This window comes from Balaenoptera physalus (genome assembly GCF_965194825.1).
Source record: "Balaenoptera physalus genome assembly, chromosome: 6".
Classification (NCBI taxonomy): Eukaryota; Metazoa; Chordata; class Mammalia; order Artiodactyla; family Balaenopteridae; genus Balaenoptera; species Balaenoptera physalus.
This window is the reverse complement of record NC_138885.1, coordinates 62644024-62664398: the sequence shown is the minus strand read 5'-3', so window position 1 is coordinate 62664398 and position 20375 is coordinate 62644024. Positions and strand designations below refer to the sequence as shown.

Below are 20375 nucleotides of genomic sequence, written 5' to 3'. Positions count from 1 at the left end.
CCTTTCTTGTAATAATGAACTTTCTTCCTTCTATAATCCCCTAACTGCTGGGAGCCAGTTAACAAAATCCCAGGTAGCCAGGACTTTGGTACTTAATTTCAATTAGTCCTTAAAGTTGCTGTACATTCTTTCAGACCTAGGATATTAAATTGGAAATTTTTTACCAATAGGGAATATGAGGCCTAGAGATACCAAGGTCAGTGGCAGAGCCAAGGATAAGGCCAACGTTAGCCTAGTCTATGGTTTTATTCTTCAGACCACACTGTCTTACTGATCCCCTGTGCAGAATGAACTAAAGCAGAGAACACTAGGAAAGGAAACAGAAGGTGTATTTCTATTCTTGACCATGATGAAAACTCACTGTGGCCCTGGGCAAGGTCACTTAACTTTTCTGGGTTTCGATTTTCTCTGAGGTCTTGTACAACAGGAGATACTTATGGTTACTGGTTTGGGGCCCCAAGGACACCAGGAAGATTTTGCTACTACTTACTGAGAGAGCAGATCTACCAATTTGGGTGGTCACAACACAGTAGCTGAACTGAATCATTGGTATTAAATGGTCAAGGTCCCCAGGAAGTGACTGCAGTTCACTGACCATTGGCTCAAAGGGCAATGAGTTCATGTCATCGCTCTGTTATCATTCCCGGGACCTCTCACCCCAATCCCAATGCAATTCCCACAGCTTGTCAGGTATGAGCATGGTTTTGTTAAAAAGAAACTACAGACCATCAGATATACCTTTCTACTACATGCACACCCCTTCCAGTCCAGTCTTTCATCATTCTCTCTTTTTTTTTCCTTGTCTCAAGCTTCAGAAGGACAAGCTTCCTACTTTTAAAGGGCTGCCCTTCCACCTGGCTGTTAACCCTCTGGGACTCTGCTTGTTCAGTGTTCTTTCAGCATCAGTATCATCGGTCTCTTCCTTTGCACTGACTCAAGGAATCATGGGTGCTTGAGAAGTCACCTAACTGGAACCAACACTGGAGACTTGACTCCCTTCCTTCACTTCTCTGTAAAGCAGGAGTTTCTTCTTTAATCATGGGTACTTCAGTGACACCTACAAGTACTCTTTCTCCTCTGTTTTTTTAAAGGAAGCACAGATGTCTAGCATTCTATAAAAATCTTTACTTGATACCATATTCAATCTAATGATCATCTTATTTCTTTCCTTCTACACACCACAAACCTTTTAGACAAGGCATCTATGTCCACTCTCTTCTTGCCTACCACCCCCTTATCCCCTGCTCAGAATCCCTTGCAGGGATCACTCTATAAATAAATTTCTCACTGGAAGGTTACCAACCCACTTGAAATTGTGAAATCATAAAATCTAAACATTTCAGAAGACATCTTTGACATTTATCCCAAGTCTCCCATTTTACGGATGAAGAAGAGCACATGCACAGTTTCACCAGTGGTCTCATTTGCCTTGATTCCCCTTGCAGCATTTGATACTGTAGATACTTTCCTTTTTCTGAACAATGTAGGTTAAATATAAAATCTTGTCAATCTGATTTTTTTTTTTTTTTCTCCTGATCAGCTCAAAGAGAAGGCCTGAAAATTTCCTGAGGATAAACTACATCAGGCACAAAGACAAGATGACTATTCACATGTGTTTGTTTCAATCCAGATTCTTGGGTGAGATCCCTATAACCCCCTACCTACCCCTCTACCATAACCAGATTTCAAGTTACTTTCAAGCTGTTTTCACAATCATCAGAAGCTCTTGTTATTGCTGGAAGAATTTAATAGAAATGTACTTAGTCTCCCTCCTGTGGAGTTGAGCTGCTTATTCCTTAGAAAAAAATAACTATATATTGCTCTTCTACTATAAATGAAGATATTCATTTGGTTAAATGATGATTCTAGGAACTGACATACCTTACTGTCAAACATTTTTCTCCTCTCTTTGAAAGGAAAATGCATCATTTTTCACTGCCAAGAGGTTCTCAGATGTAGGAACAATAAGGAGGAGAAGCAGGTCATCACTACCCACCAGAACAGGGATAGTGTTAATTTGAAGACGAAAAACTAACTTCTCTTCCCTCTTTGCTTGGGGGAAAACAGTCTGGATCTGTTCTCAAGTGGTTTGGGAATCTAGTGGCTATTTTTCAAGGCTCTCAAGACAGTGATATATCCTGAGGATGGGTAGAAACGATGGTGTGCATGTTTTAGACGTATCTGTAACATCAAGACTCTCCGGGTACAGAAAGTGCCAGCAAAATACAGTTTTAATGGAACTGTTAGGTTTTCATGTAAATGCAATGGAACTGCCTTATCAGAAATCTCAAAGCCATTATGGCCAATTTATGGGGAAAATATATCATTCAATTTTATTCCTTTTATTCCCTTTGCATCAGGCAGCAATTAATAGCCTCACTGCTTTTTAATTACTAAGAGAAGCCCCATGAACTCATGGAAGCAGCTGGTGTGATATTTATTTGATGCTGATAAGAGTAAGCAAAAGTTTTACTATAGGATATATTTATATAAAATATATAAATAGCTACACAATATATATTTACTTAAGATAAATATCTCACATATATTTATATATGATAATATACACTTATGCACAAATATAGTTTTAAAATATATAAAACAAGAAATATATGATAAATATAAAGTACATATATAAAATACCTTTATCAAATATCTGTATCTATCAACTATCTATATTTATTTATCTATCTGTCCATCTCACATAAACACAGTAGAGCATCACTTTATTTCACCTCTTTTTTTGTTAGAAAAAAGTAGGCCAGAAGATAAAAATAAGCAATGATCTTAGTTGTGCATGCAGTTATTTTCAGAATAAGGCAATCTTTCATCATCTTCCCCAGACTTTTGAAGGACGGGTAGAAATCAAGTTAAAAAGAGAAAGGGAACAGTCACATTAGTATGTCTGGTGTGGGCCACCCAAAGTCCAGTCCCCCCTACACTCTATGTCTGAAAGAGGGCCTGTCCCAAACACTAGCTACAAGGGGAGCATGTTGGGTGGATAAATTATGTAGGGGGATTAGTTAAGACATGTGGGCTCAAGAAAGGAGGGAATTTAAGTAAGCATTACTCTGGCATTCAGAATATTTCTCCTTGATCTTGGGAGAAAGAAAATAAAAAGAATGATACTCTATTATATTGAAATAAGTAAACAAACTACCTGGCTGGGGAGAGCACCTTCATGAAAGTGAATTCTGAATTTAGACCTAGAATAAATCAGAGATCTATTGTGAGATAAATCAGCAAACTTACAGCATACTGAGTATTGCACACAGTACTGAGCATACAAATGGAGAAGGAAACATGGTCCCAGCCCTGTTGGAACTCACTCCCTAGTGGAGAAGGGCAACAAGGAAATGAATACCAAACAATAGCACCAGAAGAGCACTTCAGGAGAACGCCGTGATTGCTACTGAGGGCAGGGGATTCAAACATCTAATTAAATTTTTGAGTGGGGTGAGGGGGACACAATTTGAAATAAATGCAATCCTATGGCTAGAAGAGCAAAGGGGGTCCAGCTCCATGAATAATTCACGACTGAGAGAGACAGTCAAGCCCTGTTTCTTCTGTACTTCATCAAGGCAACTTTAACCTATTTTGTGAAGCACCTGACTTACTTCTGGAAGATACTGCAGACTTACTGTTTAGGAAAGGGTTTTGACCCTTTTTAATAAAGTGCTGACTTTGCAAATTGTGCTCCTCACATAAGGTAGTGTTCTGGAAAGTGAAGTAATTTAAGAGGTTTGTACACAAAGAAGAATTCTTTCAGTACTTCATGTTAGCCCTTGAATTGGGCGAATAGGGTGTGTTCACACTGTACTTTAATAACAACTTATTCACTGCTGTATCAAGGTGTTTGCCCTTCAGTAGCAGACAAAAGACAGAACATCCCAGTGTATGTCCATAGGATAAGAACAAGGAAAATGTGGTGGACTAAAATTTTGAGTAATAGAAATACTCTAGTTAACTTAATGATAACTAGAAAAATTTCCTTATTTTGTTTTGTTCATTTATTATTGGTCAAAGCGTATAATAAAAAGTCACTGAAAATATTTTACTAATTTTTGATGGTTCATAATGATGTATTGTTTCAAGTTAACATCCTTACCACTAACTATGATTACAGAGCACAGGTGAGAAGACAGGAGACCCAGGTCACTCCCTGGAGGCTATTTTGGGAAATAATCCCCAATATTTCCTTATTTGATTATCATACACTACTGGGCAATAAGATTACAGTAAATAGACTATTCCATTTCAGTAAATACATTTTACTACATTTACATTTCAATTCAAAGATAACCTAAAAATGTTAAGTAATTAAAATAGCACTTCTTTATCTCAGAATTTAAAAACATTCAGAATTGTTTCAGTCTGGCTATTCTTATACGCCATTAAAAAGCAGAATGTATTCAGAATAACTTCTTCAAAATGTTTTAGTAAGTATTTCAATGAATGCTTCATACTACATTTCTTCAAACTACTGAAGATATAACTCAAAGATTACAATACAATGTATTAGCAACAAATAAATCGAATGAAATATTTATACCCTGATAACTATTGAAAGGCATAGGTTGGGATTGTGTGGGATACAAAGTAGTCTAAGACACTAGTGAAAATTAGGTCTGTGTTTATATGCTGTCCATTCAAAAAAAAAAAAAAAAAAGGAATTAAGACAGCTAAGTTGGGTTAGTGCAAGCTGCTCTGAGAGATGCAGAGTTTGCTACGATTTTGAGGTTGGGTGCCTGACATAAGTCCCCAGTGGTGGCTGGGAACAACTGTTCCCAGGGTGCTAGGACAGAATTAATTACTACATGTGGATGGTGTTCTGTGTGTTCCTGCTTACTTTCTTTGGTGGTCCCATGGATGTAGGAAAGATGCTCTATTTGTTTTTTCAATCTGTTCTTCTCATGGACAATTGCTCCCTTCGTCCACTGCCCTGGAACCTCTGGACAACATCCTCTCTTCACGCTGCCCTAATGAGGAGGCACGCCCACCACCAGGCTCCTAGTCAGCCTGCAGTTTCAGTATATCTACGTGTTTTATGATTTTCCTTATATATCTTGAACTCTTATATTTCCAACTCTTCGACATTTAGCATTCCAAATTAAGCATTTCTGTCTTATTATCTGCTGTGGACAAAGGCAGCAGTTATTAAACGATTGCACAATGCTGTTTCCATAAATTCTGTCTGAGCAAAATGATTCAGTGGCTGGAATGCCCCCCTGCTTTTAAAAGTTACTGAGTCATTGCCAGCTTTGTCTTCTTGGATTGGCCTATTCTGTCTTATAAGGAAAGATGGTAGGGTGCAGAGTCTCGGTCATGATTGTGCCAAACCACACAGGAAATTCTAAAATCTCAGCTATTTTCATTTAACAAATATTTATTGATAGTTTTGCAGTGCTGGATGTTCCTGGGCTCATGACCTAATCACTACCTATGTCCCCAACACCCACATTCTGCCTGACATATAGCAGGCTCACAGTGAAGTGCATCAAACAGATCTGTAAAGAATAAATGGCTCCTTATCTAGGAGGAGTTTGCGAAGTTTTTGCTCCCTGGCCCTAAAGACATAAAAAGCTAAATAATAATAATACACGGTAAGATATATCCCCCCAGGGAACAGGATGACTCCAGAGATGCTGGTGACACTGTGGTTCTGTCTTTTCGGCTACACTGCCATCCCAGAGGTGACAGGGGCATGGATGAAGTTCTGAAAATGAAAGGACACAGCCAGGGTGGTCTCCACTGACAGTGCCCTAGAGCCCTGCGCACTGGGATTGTGCAGGGAGGGTTTCTGGGATGGCTCAGGTAATGGTCCAGACTGGGAAGTAGGCAATGAGCAGTCACAAGCTGGTCCAAGGCTGAGCTCAGGACTGTGACAGGGGGCTTAGCATGAACAGAACGGCCAGTTGACAGAGACCCAGGGACCAGAGTCAGGGAGGTGAGGGTAGCTGGAGGAGAGAATTAGCCTGCTATACAACTGCCCTTTATGGTAACATAAGCAAATGGAAACAGAGCTGATGTGGGTCCTTCATTTGTTACTGCATTTTCCATAAAGCATCACTCTCAAATATGTGAGACCCTTGAGCAAATTTTCAAATCTCTGGCCCTGGCATTAGACTTTATTACAATACTCAGGTATTTTTAAAACAGATGAAATGGCCATGTTGAATTTTTTCCATAGATGGTATGTAAACACATTTTATAATACTTAGAGCAAACAATCTTTTTGTTCTTTTCCTCCTTCCCCCAGCAAGATTCTCTGCAGTGATTGGGAGGGAGGGAACACTTAAGACGTTAATTCTGTGGAGACAGTGTTACTAGGACGCCACATTTTTTTGTTGACTCAAGTCACAAAAGCAGAGAAGCTTACTTAATTGAGAGCATATCCTGCATATCCCATACCCACATGTAATACTAACAATATCTTCATGTTTTTCGCCTAAGGTAGACAATACTTCTAGAAAACACCCAAAGGTTGAAAACATTTAATATGCCACTCCCCACATTGCTTCATTTTTACTCATCAGACTAATTCTTTCTTTTTCCCTATCTCAGAGTTTTAAAAATTAATTAATTAATTATTTTGTTTGTTTTATTGGAGTATAATTGCTTTACAATGTTGTGTTAATTTCTGCTGTAGAACAAAGTGAGCCAACTATATGTATACATATATCCCCTTCCTCTTGAGCCTCCCTCCCACTCCCCCACCTCCATCCCACCCCTCTAGGTGGTCACAAAGCACTGAGCTGAGCTCCCTGTGCTATACAGCAGCTTCCCACTAGCTATTTGTTTTACACATGGTAGTGTATATACGTCAGTGCTACTCTCTCAGTTCGTCCCACCCTCCCCTTCCCCGCCTGTGTCCACAAGTCATCAGGCTAATTTTTAATGGTCTTGCCTAGGAGTTGGCAAACTTGTCCTGTAAAGGACCAGCTAGTAAATATTTTAGGATTAGCGGGTCACATACACTCTGCCCCAACCACTCAAGCCAGTGTAGCAGAAAGCAGACAAGGGCAATATGCGACAGATGGACAAGGCTGTGTTCCAGTAAAACCTTATTTATAAAAATAGGTGATGGGCTGATTTGTCTTCAAGGCCATAGTTTGTTGATTCCTGGTCTAGCCCTTCAATATTAAAATTATATTAAAATTATTATGTTTACATGAAAAGAACAAAACATCTAAACACACATTACTTCTATCCAACTCTACCTCACTTTATGAAGGTAGTAACTGATACTAGTATATATAGGTATTATTAAAAACATGCCAAAATATGTAACAGCCAAAAGACTTAGGTTTCATCCTTTATCTTTCAAATCTGTTTAATACAGACCAGCATCAAGGATAATTTCAGAGAAACTCTGTCAAGAAGAGACTAGAAAAAAAAAAAAAATCCAGCTTGTCCAAATTTGTGAACTCCAAGACTAATCTTATCAGATATTCAGAAAAGCATATAAGCCACACTACTTTGGTAAAATATGTCTTGAAAAATAAATCAGAGAAGAAGATGATATTCTCATATGCATCTAGATGAATTTCAAATCTTATTATGGAAAATGGTAAAAGAATGATCTAGGCTCCTCTGTAACATTTTTCTTTTTAATTGCAGAGACTTTCAGAGAGTACAAATCAGCAAATGATTCCCCTACTTTATAGGATAGAAATCCACAGAAAGTAACATTCTGAGAAGCCACGTGCTTCTGTTTGAATAGCAGCAGACCACTGAAGTTACATATTTGATTCTAAGTTTCCTGTAGCCAAGGGGTTGGCATTTGGTGGGACATGAATGGGGATGTGTAAAGTCATCATTAGGCCATAGGAGGAGGCTCTGGCAATTGTGGTATGCCCATTCGTGGCTGGACAATGACTTGTGAATCTGTCACTTGCAGTAAAGAACTAGCCTATTAAAGAGGACACAAACAGATGGAGAGATATACCATTGTTCTTGGATTGGAAGAATCAACATTGTGAAAATGACTATACTACCCAAAGCAATCTACAGATTCAGTGCAATCCCCATCAAACTACCAATGGCATTTTTCACAGAACTAGAAGAAAAAAGTTCACAATTTGTATGGAAACACAAAAGACCCTGAATAGCCAAAGCAATCTTGAGAAAGAAAAACAGAGCTGGAGAAATCAGGCTCCCAGACTTCAGACTATACTACAAAGCTACAGTAATCAAGACAGTATGGCACTGGCACAAAAACAGAAATATAGATCACTGGAACAGGATAGAAAGCCCAGAGATAAACCCACGCTCACATGGTCACCTTATTTTTGATAAAGGAGGCAAGACTATACAATGGAGAAAAGACAGCCTCTTCAATAAGTGGTGCTGGGAAAACTGGACAGTTACATGTAAAAAATGAAATCAGAACACTCCCTAACACCACACACAAAAATAAACTCAAAATGGATTAAACACCTAAATGTAAGGCCAGACACTATCAAACTCTTAAAGGAAAACATAGGCAGAACACTCTATGACATAAATCACAGCAAGATCCTTTTTGACCCACCTCCTAGAGAAATGGAAAAAACCCAAAAATAAACAAATGGGACCTAGTGAAACTTAAAAGCTTTTGCACAGCAAAGGAAACCATAAACAAGACGAAAAGACAACCCTCAGAATGGGAGAAAATATTTGCAAATGAAGCAACTGACAAAGGATTAATCTCCAAAATTTACAAGCAGCTCATGCAGCTCAATATCAAAAACAAAACAACCCAATCCAAAAATGGGCAGAAGACCTAAATAGACATTTCTCCAGGGCTTCCCTGGTGGCGCAGTGGTTGAGAATCTGCCTGCCAATGCAGGGGACACGGGTTCGAGCCCTGGTCTGGGAAGATCCCACATGCCGTGGAGCAACTAGGCCTGTGAGCCACAACTACTGAGCCTGCGCATCTGGAGCCTGTGCTCCGCAACAAGAGAGGTCGCGATAATGAGAGGCCTGCGCACTGTGATGAAGAGTGGCCCCCGCATGCTGCAACTAGAGAAAGCCCTCGCACATAAACGAAGACCCAACACAGCCAAAAATAAATAAATAAATAAATAAAAAATAAAGGAATTCCTTAAAAAAAAAAAAAAGTAAAAAAAAAAAAAATAGACATTTCTCCAGAGAAGATATACAGATTGCCAACAAACACATGAAAGAATGCTCAATATCACTAATCATTAGAGAAATGCAAATCAAAACTACAATGAGGTATCATCTCACACCTGTCAGAATGGTCATCAACAAAAAATCTAGAAACAATAAATGCTGGAGAGGGTGTGGAGAAAAGGGAACCCTCTTGCACTGTTGGTGGGAATGTAAATTGACACAGCCACTATGCAGAACAGTATGGAGGTTCCTTAAAAAACTAAAAATAGAACTACCATATGAGCCAGCAATCCCACTACTGGGCATACACCCTGAGAAAACTGTAATTCAGAAAGAGACATGCACCACAATGTTCATTGCAGCACTATTTACAATAGCCAGGACTTGGGAGCAACCTAAGTGTCCATCGACAGATGAATGGATAAAGAAGATGTGGCACATATATACAATGGAATATTACTCAGCCATAAAAAGAAATGAAATTGAGTTATTTGTAGTGAGGTGGATGGACCTAGAGACTGTCATACAGAACGAAGTAAGTCAGAAAGAGAAAAACAAATACTGTATGCTAACACATATGTATGGAATCTAAAAAAAAAAAAAAGGTTCTGATGAACCTATGGGCAGGACAGGAATAAAGACGCAGAGGTAGAGAATGGACTTGAGGACACGGGGAGGTGGAAGGGGAAGCTGGGACAAAGTGAGAGAGTGGCATGGACATATATACACTACCAAATGTAAAATAGATAGCTAGTGGGAAGCAGCCGCATAGCACAGGGAGATAAGCTCGGTGCTTTGTGACCACCTAGAGGGGTGGGATAGGGAGGGTGGGAGGGAGGGAGACCCAAGAGGGAAGAGATATGGGAACATATGTATAGGTATAACTGATTCACTTTGTTATAAAGCAGAAACTAACACACCATTGTAAAGCAATTATACTCCAATAAAGATATTAAAAAAAAGAAGTAGCCTAACATATACTTGTATTTTGTGAAATTCTGTGACATTCTGTGAACAATAATGGTTACTTCTGCTGGCTCAGGATACGAACCGTCACTTAGGATTTGAGGGACTAAGTCAACCCAGCTCGTGTCCATTATTACATGCTCACTGAGAACAGAGGTGACTAAAACAAGATACTTTGCCTCTCATAATTGGAGAGAGCATTTAAGAATTTTATTTCAAAAGTATCTATGCTTATGGTTCCTTAATCTAGACTACTTGGAGGTCATAAAATGCAATAAAAATTTCTGACCACTTGGCCATAATGGGAATTTCCATCTCTAACAGTAATATAACACCTTTTTACAAAATGCTTAAGAGTTATAAAGTACTTTATAGTTCTAGAACAAATAGTTCATTTGATCCTTAACATTTCCTGGTAAGGTAGATGGAACAATTACTACTATTCTTCTCTGATGAGTCCACAGATGCAGAGAAGCTACACAGCTGGTTTCCTGACATGCAGTGAGAAGAAGAACCGTGACTCAAAGCAAGCAGTCTCTCTACTGACTGCACCGTGCCCCTTCCCTTTCAGGATCTGTGGATTTGCCTCTTTCGATGCCAGATGCTAATGTATGGCTGAAAAATGATGATGCTTACAATGCAGTGTCTTGGCTGGGACGGAATAATAGGGACAGTGATTGAAAAATGACTTTTTTTATGTAGCAACTACCAGAAATGTGCCTCATCAACAGCTTTATGGCCTAATTCTTGAATCATATAGTATGCTGCATTGTAGGAGAACAATTAGAATTTAGTAAGTACCTGTTGAATTGAACTGATGTCAGGAGACCAGAGTCCAGAGGGACTAGGTAAATCATTGACTAAATGAATTGGTTTTCTCCGTATAATAGGGGACAAACTGCACCTACCTACTTCACAATGAGTTAAGGAGCTCAACTAAGAAAACAGATGTGAGACAATTCAGGATTAAATAGTACGTAATTCACTCAACAAATATTTACTGAGTAGCCATTGGGAGCTAAGCACTGTGATAGATGCTATAATGGGATTAAGCACAAACTACCCTACGCCAGTGGAAACCAAAGCTTCATAAAATATGGAAGACTGTTAGGAACTTCAGGGATCACAGACAAATGGAGTTGAGGAAAGACAGATGCAGATCAATGAACACGGTAACAACTTACAACGATGGATAGGCTTACTCTCAAAAAGGAGCAAATCATTCACTGTCCAGTTACAACGTAAAGGCTAAAATACATAGACTTTTGAGTAGATGCAGTAACGTGAACCACATACCTGATTTCAAAGATGTAGTATGCAGTAAAAGAACGAAATATCTCAATTTTTAATCCTGATTACATGTTAAAATCGTATTATTTTGGATATACCGAGTTAAATAAAACGTTATTTAAACAGATGTCACCTGTTTCTTTTTACTTTTTAATGTGGCTACTAGAAAATTTTAAATTACTAGGAAGCCTGACTTATCATATTTCTTTTGGATGGTGCTGTTCTAGAAGACATATTACGGCCAAAAGAAAAGTCCGGGCAGTGCACGGCTCTGAAAAGGCTAATCATGATGTATGCTGACTTTGTGAGACGTGGACCAAAGATACAAGAGAGAATGAGCCAAGTGTCATCAAACCCACAAATCACAAAAATTCTGATGGCTTACGTGGGAACACAGCTATAGTCAGGAGGAACCTGCAAGGTATTGCTGGTGATTCCGAAGTCAATGGGTTGAAAACTAAAAGAAGTGAGGGCACAGGAATCATTTTATTTCTCCTTCCAGCTGAAGCACAAATATTTGAGGGAGAAATAAGTCCATGAAATGCTTGTTAGAACTGAAGTCCAATGTATCTCCAGCGCTTTCCCTCCAGCAGTCAGTGACTATTTTACACACATACACTCTACCTAGAATAATGCTTTATTCAGCTGACAGAGCTCCTTGGTACGCGCAACCAAACTAGTTAATACTGACAATCCACTTACGTTACTTATCTCCAATAAATGTTCAGAAAATAATTTATAGTCTCTACGCCCCACACAATTATCAACCAGAATACTGAAGGGACCCGTAGGGATTCAACTGCAAGTGGCCCACGGGAGGCCCATGTCGCACTGAAGTCTCAACACCCAGCCCAGTACTGGTTACACAGTAAGTGCCCAATAAATATTCATTAAATACATAAAAAGTGGTAGTATATTAGAAGGTAAAAGTCCACACCTAGACAATACGGAAAAGGCCGAAACCAGGAATTTTAGACTGGTAAGCCTACTGCTGCAGATAGATCATCAAACAGATGGGGGTGAGCACTTAGAAATGAAGAACCAGGAGCCGGAAAAGGCCTCCTAAGACCAAGTCACCCAGATGGGCCATTATTCTTTCTTCACCCCGCCTCTACATGTGCAGAGAATGACTTAAGTAACAGAGTAAATCCTGATGTTCACAAGACCTTTGACAAAATCTCTTATTACACCTTTTTAAAATATGGAGAAATAGCAGGCATAATGACACAGCAGTTCTAAGATAGTAATGAGTAGAAAAATCGTAAAGACAGACTGGTGGTTGAGAGATCGAGGTCAACTTAAAGAAACAGTGTACCAGGAGTCCCTCTGGGTCAACGTTTTTCTTCGGTGAGTTGGGAGAAGCATGAGAGGCATATTTGCAAGTACCATGAAAGTAGCAGGGATAAGTGTAACACTGGATGTGGTTCAGAAGACCCTAATTGGGCTAGAATATCTGAAAACAGCATGATGAAATATAACAGGAACAAATGTACGTGGTATGATTAGGTATACAGATGAATCATAATTAGAAATAAAAATACATAAAAATGAAATAAATGTAGGATGAGGGTAATTTGGTCTGGCAGCAGCTCAGCTATTTATCAGATCGCCACCAGTGCAAGGTGAAAGCTCCTTAGAATGTCAATGCGAAGGCAAGCTGCATCAGAAGAAATGCAGTTCTGAATACAGCTTTTTGTTAGTGCTCTTATATTTTCTATCAGCCAGTCCACATTTGGATCATCGTGACAAGAAGAATTCTGAGGAACAAAGGAGAACAAAAGCAGGAATAATTGAAGGGATTAGAGATGCGTTCTGAAGAGAAGGCCTACAGATGATATATTAGAAACCTTCACGTTCTTAAGAGCTTTCAATCAGAAGTGGTAGGGTACACTTTGTCTGTTTTCCAGAAGGTACTTTTTTGAGGAGGGGAGGGAGTCACAGATCTTTAGAGAATCTGATAGAGCCATGGGCCCTGCCCCCCAGGAAAAAAATGTACACACATACGTTTTACAAACAGTTTCAGGGGGTTCTAAACCAGATTAAGAACCCCTAGCTTAGAAGTTATAAAGACCCAGGTTTCTGTTTCATATTAAAAACTTATTTCTCCCTCGACCTCTAAAGCAACACTCCTAATCAGGAAATTGAGAGATTTCCTATCCTGGGCAGAGGTGTGGGAGAGCAGTTTGGAGCTGGTCACCTGTAGGGTCCCTCCCAATTCTAGGATTCCCTAATCTAAAAGGAATTTTTGAATAATTTCACAGGATTAAGGCAAATATTTAAAACACTATTTGTTATTGTCATTCACTTTACTATTTTAAATATACTCAATGCCCATTACACTCCAGAAATAGAAACAGGATCAAAACAAAGGTCATCCAAGCACTCACATAATTTATGAGACATATCTGACAAGGATTTCATTCACTGGATGCACAACCACAATGGCAGCAGGTATACAGAAATTATTTCTTGTCTCCCAAACAATAAAATATTTCCCTCCACAAGTTGCTTTTTGAAAAACTTGGCTGCACTAAGGGCGGTGGTAGCAGAAGCCCTACAGCATTTGCAATATCAGCTCTTGTTTTGTATTTGGTTACAAGGATTTTTCTAAGCAGCTGCTTTATATCATCATCACAGGGCATACCCGTGAGTTATTCATTACCAGCATTACGTAATTTCTATATTCTGAGTTTATGTTCTAGGTAACTCATTGCTGTCTAAACCTGATGAGCTTTTGCACATTAGCTAGAAAGGAGGAGAAGAGATACAGCTCAACGTTAATTCTATCCTTAAAGGGAAATAAGCAAATGAAAGTACTTGATAGTGATGCTTACTTCTTTAAAACTCAGGTTCTCAGAAATCCTAAGCAGGAAAAGTTTTCTATTATTCTTTTGAGATATTTTTCCTGGATTTTGCTTGACTTTCTTCTATTTAAATTCCTACCACTAGTTCTGCTAATAATCTTGAAAGAGCTCCAATCCTGAAATAATTATAGATGCATTATATTCAAAATTACTTCAATGTTTGCTACCTACAATCATATAAAACTATAATACATTTTATATATGCCTGTTGCCAATACACAGCACTGCTGCTGGGATACGATTTTCATAATAAGTAAGTGTGCGAAAGAGCTGCCAGCCTCAAGGAGAAGGGGTGTGTGTGTGTGTGTGTGTGTGTGTGTGTGTGTGTGTGTGTGTGAGATTAATTTGTTTACAGAACCTCAGTGATAGATGTTACTCACTTAAAAGCCCCAACTTTATTTTCCTATTGGACTGAAAAGGCAGCCCTTCATTTCTCCACTTTCTCCAATTTCCGTTGCTGTCATTTCCCATTCAGATCAATTTCTCAAAATGGAAAAAAATCTGCCATCAATGGTAGACTTTAAGTGATATGGAGGGATCATTTTTTTCTAGAAGTAATAGCCTTCCATAAAAATGAATGACAGTGGACCTATTTTCTATAGAAAGGATTGTCAAATTCCATCCAAATCTGTCATGTCTTTTTCTTAGCTAATGACATCCAGACCTTAAGGGGTCAGAGATAATTTTAAGGGTTACTTTTGAGTTATACTTTCCATCTGCTTTAGTTATAAATGCAGCTGATGAGGAGAATTATACAGGACAGTGGTTCTCAAACTTTAATGTGTAGCAGAATCATCAGGAAGGTGTATCAAAATCCAGATTGCCAGGCCCCATCTCCAGAGTCTGCGATTCAGTAGGTCTGGGGTGGGTGGGGACCAACAGGTTGCATTTCTAACAAGTTCAGAGGTGCTAGCTGCTGCTGCTGGGGGTCCAGGGACAACCCTTGGTGAACCCGTGATACAGGATGATCCCTGATATCTAACTGATTGCAACACCATATTTCCTTTCTTAATTCAAACTTTCATGGCTAAGGTTTTTGAATCATACTCTAGATTGGAGCCTAAAATGGCAGACAGCTTCCTGTGGCTTAAGAACCTACATAAGCCACATCCTTCTCTAACGATCCTGTGGAAAATTTCCGTAAAGAATGCAACCCCCTTCTGGAAGAAGAAATCAAGCTGTTTCTTAAGTCCCTCCCTCGCTTTCTTTAAACTTCTTACTAAGTATCTGGAGTGAAATTCAACAGGAAAATGGTTCATAAAACCTATCTGCACGGGGCGCCTTTATTGGAAAGAAGACTGGCATACTCACCAGAGAGGAAATATACCCAGTCGTGTGGTGATAAAAACCATGGCAAACATAACAAACAGGAGATCACAAATTTTCTGAAACTTGGCGTAATTTGCCATTTTGGCAGCCTATGAAAGGAAGAAATGTGACAGATTAATTTAGTTAAACTGATAAATGAAAAGCTTCTTTCAATATGCATGAGTCTCCTTTAAGATATAACTTACCAGAGGCATAAAATTGCCTGCTACTTTGAAATGTCATGCATCATGCATCATATTTATAAATTACCCATAAGTCGAGTGAAATGTGATATTAACCATAAGTAGAACTACTGACTGTCAGAGATTTAATAAAATATTCAGCAACCTGAAAAATTCAATTATATGGTTGATTTCAGGAAAACAGAAAAATACGAAATTCTTGCATTACAGATGATATTAGCAAGCCAAAGACGCCAAAACAGGAATTTGGCATAAGAGGTCAAAATAGAAAGTGCTACATAATCCTTTAAATTTTTAATGAGTCCCAAACACTAAGGTCACGAACTTTATAGAGAATATTGAGCCTTCCTGTATTTTTTCCCCCTTTCTACTTAGAATTATAGGTTTTCCTTAAACAGGTATAAGGAGTGCTCTGGGGAGAGAGTTTCTTGGCTTATCCTCACAAATTTAGAAATGAAGAATGTGTCAAGATCACGTTATTTCAGCGAATCCACTTAGGTATAATTTTCAAATTTACATTAATGGGTCATTTTCTAGATGAAAGTCACTAATGTTCAGAATGTCTGTGAGAAGTACACTAATAATTTATGGTAGTGATTTAAGTGACCACTTTTTATATTACAAATTAGTCGAAGGAAGAAATACATCCCTTTCTCTACCATCTACTTTTTTAAAAAAATATTTATTTATTTATTTGGCTGCACCGGGGCTTAGTTATGGCACTCGGGATCTTCGTTGCCGCCTGCGGGATCTTTAGTTGCGGCATGCGGGATCTAATTCCCTGGCCAGAGATTGAACTCGCGCCCCCTGCATTGGACGCGCGGAGCCTTAACCGCTGGACCACCAGGGAAGTCCCTGCCATCTACTTTTCATAGATGATTCTAAGTAAGAACAGGTGACACTGAAAACATAATTGTCCTTGATTACTGCTTTTTACATTTTCACATATAATTCACAGTACCCACACACAGGGTTATAAACTGAAGAGGTCTTTTAAATTCATAACATTATTTTCCACTTCTTGTAAAGTTAAATTAGCTGAGTCAAACTTGAAAGGATTGTTGACATTATCCACAGAAGCTATAATTTAATAGCTTTAAGTAAAATACAAAGCTATGAGAGAAATATATTCCTAAGGGGAAATATCTATTAATTGAGTGGAAGCCAGGATTATGAACTTTTAATTTCATGCATACGTTGGATGTGACACCACAACTTATACTAAGAAAGAAAAAAAGCATCGTATGCCTCCTTCTGGCTACGTAAACCATGTAGTTTTTCTTTTACATTCATTCACCAGTATTCAATAAAAAAGCATTAAACATCCATTTTTCTGAAATGTCTAAGCCATAGATTCCACTTTGAAGAGTCAACATATCTCATTATTTGGATATTCTCAAGCATTATTTTATGATGTCAAAGAGAATCCAAGTGATGAAGAACATTTGCTTTTAAGCCACATGACTGGGATTTCTGGATTATTTTTCTTTTCTAGATAAAAGTGGTGGATGATGATTCAACCCACATTTTCTGAATTATGGCTCTGCCAAGCATTATGCCATCCATTTCCCCAGACATTAGAGTTGGCAGATTATACAGGATTGACTTCAAAACTGTATATTGCTATATAAATTTCTACCTCCAAGCATACTTAGGATTTAACCACATGGTAACTGATTTTCAGGAAATTGCCTTTATACTAGTCTTATTTCTCCTTTAAAAAAATGTGCTGAATAGAATCTAGCTTGAATCACTTAAAAACCTTAGCTCCAAACTATCATCTGACATATCCAGCCCATTAGGACTATTTTTCTGTTTCATAACCTTATAGGGACCAGAGTCTTTAATGAAGTGCTGTATACACTTCAAACCTTGACTAATTGCCTTTATAGCAGATTCAATTTTATGGCCTGGAATTTCTGCTTATATTGGAATAACAAATAATTACTTGAGGGCACCTCTAGTCTACATTCACTGTGATAGCACATGCTTCAAAGGGGCAGAACTGTGGGCCAACAGGAATAAAAAAATAAGCATACAGATTCTAAGACTCATTTCTACATGGAATTTATACTCTGGTAAGTTCATTTTTGACTAGTTATATAAATTTCTTAGGACTAAAATGAAAGAACTATAGTTATATAACCTTATTGAGTATGTCTCTTCATGGAGGCCATGATTAAGAGTAAATACCACACCAAAATTTTACTTGGGATTTTATCTTTTTTTTTTTTTTAAACAACTTTTAAAAAATTATTTATTTATTTATTTATTTATTTATGGCTGTGTTGGGTCTTCGTTTCTGTGCGAGGGCTTTCTTCAGTTGCGGCAAGTGGGGGCCACTCTTCATCGCGGTGCGCGGGCCTCTCATTATCGCGGCCTCTCTCGTTACGGAGCACAGGCTCCAGACGCGCAGGCTCAGTAGTTGTGGCTCACGGGCCTAGCTGCTCCGCGGCATGTGGGATCTTCCCAGACCAGGGCTCGAACCCGTGTCCCCTGCATTAGCAGGCAGATTCTCAACCACTGCGCCACCAGGGAAGCCCGGGATTTTATCTTTTGAAATATGCTAGAAGCATTTTTCTTTTTCTTTTTTTTTTGCTACTTTAGTAATTTTAAGTGATAATGGTTTAGAAAGTTAATCAAAGTGCAACCAATATTTCCTCAGATATTCTTAATACTTACATGCATAGAAAACATAGTTTTTATATAAAATTTGTAATTCATATATACTTTCACTATAAAAATACTAGGATAAATGTATATTGGTAATAAAAACTATGACTACACATTAATTTCATGAGGATGTACAACTACTATTACTAACTAAACTGAGTTGTATACACTTCCCAGATAAATCAGTGTGAAACCTGTAATACTAGAAACAAAACCTATTCAAATAGTAATTTTCCTACTGTAAAACACTCATTTCTTAAGTGTGGAAGGGTTAAGGTTTTCATTATTCTATTAATAAAGAATGCTAACTTCGTGAATGTTTTTTGCACACCACTTTATATACTCAAGTCTCACTTTCACCAATTTAACCTACAAAGAAACACTCCGCAGTTTCAAAGCAGTCATGTACTAACTTCTCCCAGCACCATCTATCAGACCCTAGAAAAACTGATGATCTGGGGGATCTCCTGAATTCCAGATTTTGTATTCTTATAGACGAAAGAAAACTTTTACCTCTAGAAGAGCGTCGGCTGAATCATGGAGACAGAGGACTAGGGTCCCTACTCGGGCCATGTTGTTGACATATGAGAAGGTAATCAAAAAAATAGATACAAGGTGATGCAGGAACATAACGCCAAAGTCCTGGGAAGGAGAAGACACAGGCATGTTAGTTAGGACTTCGCAGCAACGCAGCTTTTCCATTCATCTATTCAACCCTTCATCCAATAATTTTAGGGCTCTCTATGGGCCCAGCACTGGGAACACTAATGTGAGTAAGAGATAGTTCCTATACTTTGAGAGTTCACTGAGTCCTGGGAGAGAAACACAGGACACCAGTGACTGTGGAAAATGTGATCAACACCAGGACTAAGGCCAAATCATAAAGGGTGTTTTGTACTAAGCCAAGGAATCTGAAGCTACGGGAGAAACTGCCATAGGATTTGGTGAATGAAAAATATTGCCTGCTGTATCAGTAAACAAAGGATGTTGCAGCCATCAAGCCATTACATTACAGCCTCCCCTAGAGTCAGCCCTGAGGAAACTCAGGATGGAAACAGGATGCCCCCCATCTAGCAGTCAGCTGCTGCAGCCACCCCTGACAGTGTACCCTGAGGAGACTCAGGATGAGAAAGCACAGGATACTGGCCCCAGGTAGCTGAGGTGTATAGCAAAGGAATGATTCCAGGGAGTCCAGACTCTTGCATCTTCCCATACATAGAAAAGAGCTAAATTCCTTAACTTGAGGTATATGGTTTTCTTTAATTAACAGTAATCTTTTGATGTTCCGACTACCTGGTGTTTGATGCAAAAAATCCGATATATTCTGGCTCCCCCTTTGTCTCGTCGGAGCAATCTCTCAGAGTGATTGGAGATGCTCTGTCCCCAGCTTAAGGACTCAGTTTTGTCCGTCATTTATTTGACGATTTGAGAATTATGTTTCATTACATAATTCTCAACTTTTAGGTTGTGCATTTTTTTTCAGTCGACAGATTTTAAGCAAAGAAAGGTATTACTTGGATTTGTACTTTAGGAAAATCTTTTGGGTAGCAGTGCAGGTCCAACTAGACCACGTCTCTGGCTATGAGTGGCTGGGGATTTGGCATCCTTTTCCTGGAATATGCCCAATGGGATGTTAAAATAAGAATCATAATATGTTGGCATTTCTGATGGGTCCTATACAAACAAGCTCTCAATTTTAACCATTATCCATCTACAGTCATTAGAAAAAAATAATTGGCAAAAGTAATGGTAAGCTGGCCATCCTCATTTTGGTCAACTTCAAGGGAGCTGCTTCTTGGCCCATGTGAAAAGATCATCTTTCTCTGGTACTGATTTATCTCCTGGCCACCTGGTTTATTGTAACATGGAATTTCTGTTGCTTAGAAATGTTGTCTCTCTTACTGATATTTTTACTCTTATTTAATCTGAATTTCTCCCAGAGTAAACTTGAACT

The 20375-nt window shown here is 38.6% G+C and overlaps 1 protein-coding gene across 3 annotated transcripts in view; it reads right to left on the bottom strand.

Annotated features, from left to right (window-relative positions):
• CERS6 (ceramide synthase 6) overlaps positions 1 to 20375 on the bottom strand; it is a 318012-nt gene that overhangs the window by 35695 nt on the left and 261942 nt on the right. For all 3 annotated transcript variants that reach the window (XM_082465153.1, XM_082465155.1, XM_082465154.1), the window contains exons 7-8: positions 18935 to 19063; positions 15549 to 15655 (exon numbers count right to left, since the gene is read on the bottom strand). In XM_082465153.1, coding sequence (XP_082321279.1) covers positions 15549 to 15655; positions 18935 to 19063 — 236 coding nt within the window. The remainder of the gene's footprint in view (positions 1 to 15548; positions 15656 to 18934; positions 19064 to 20375) is intronic.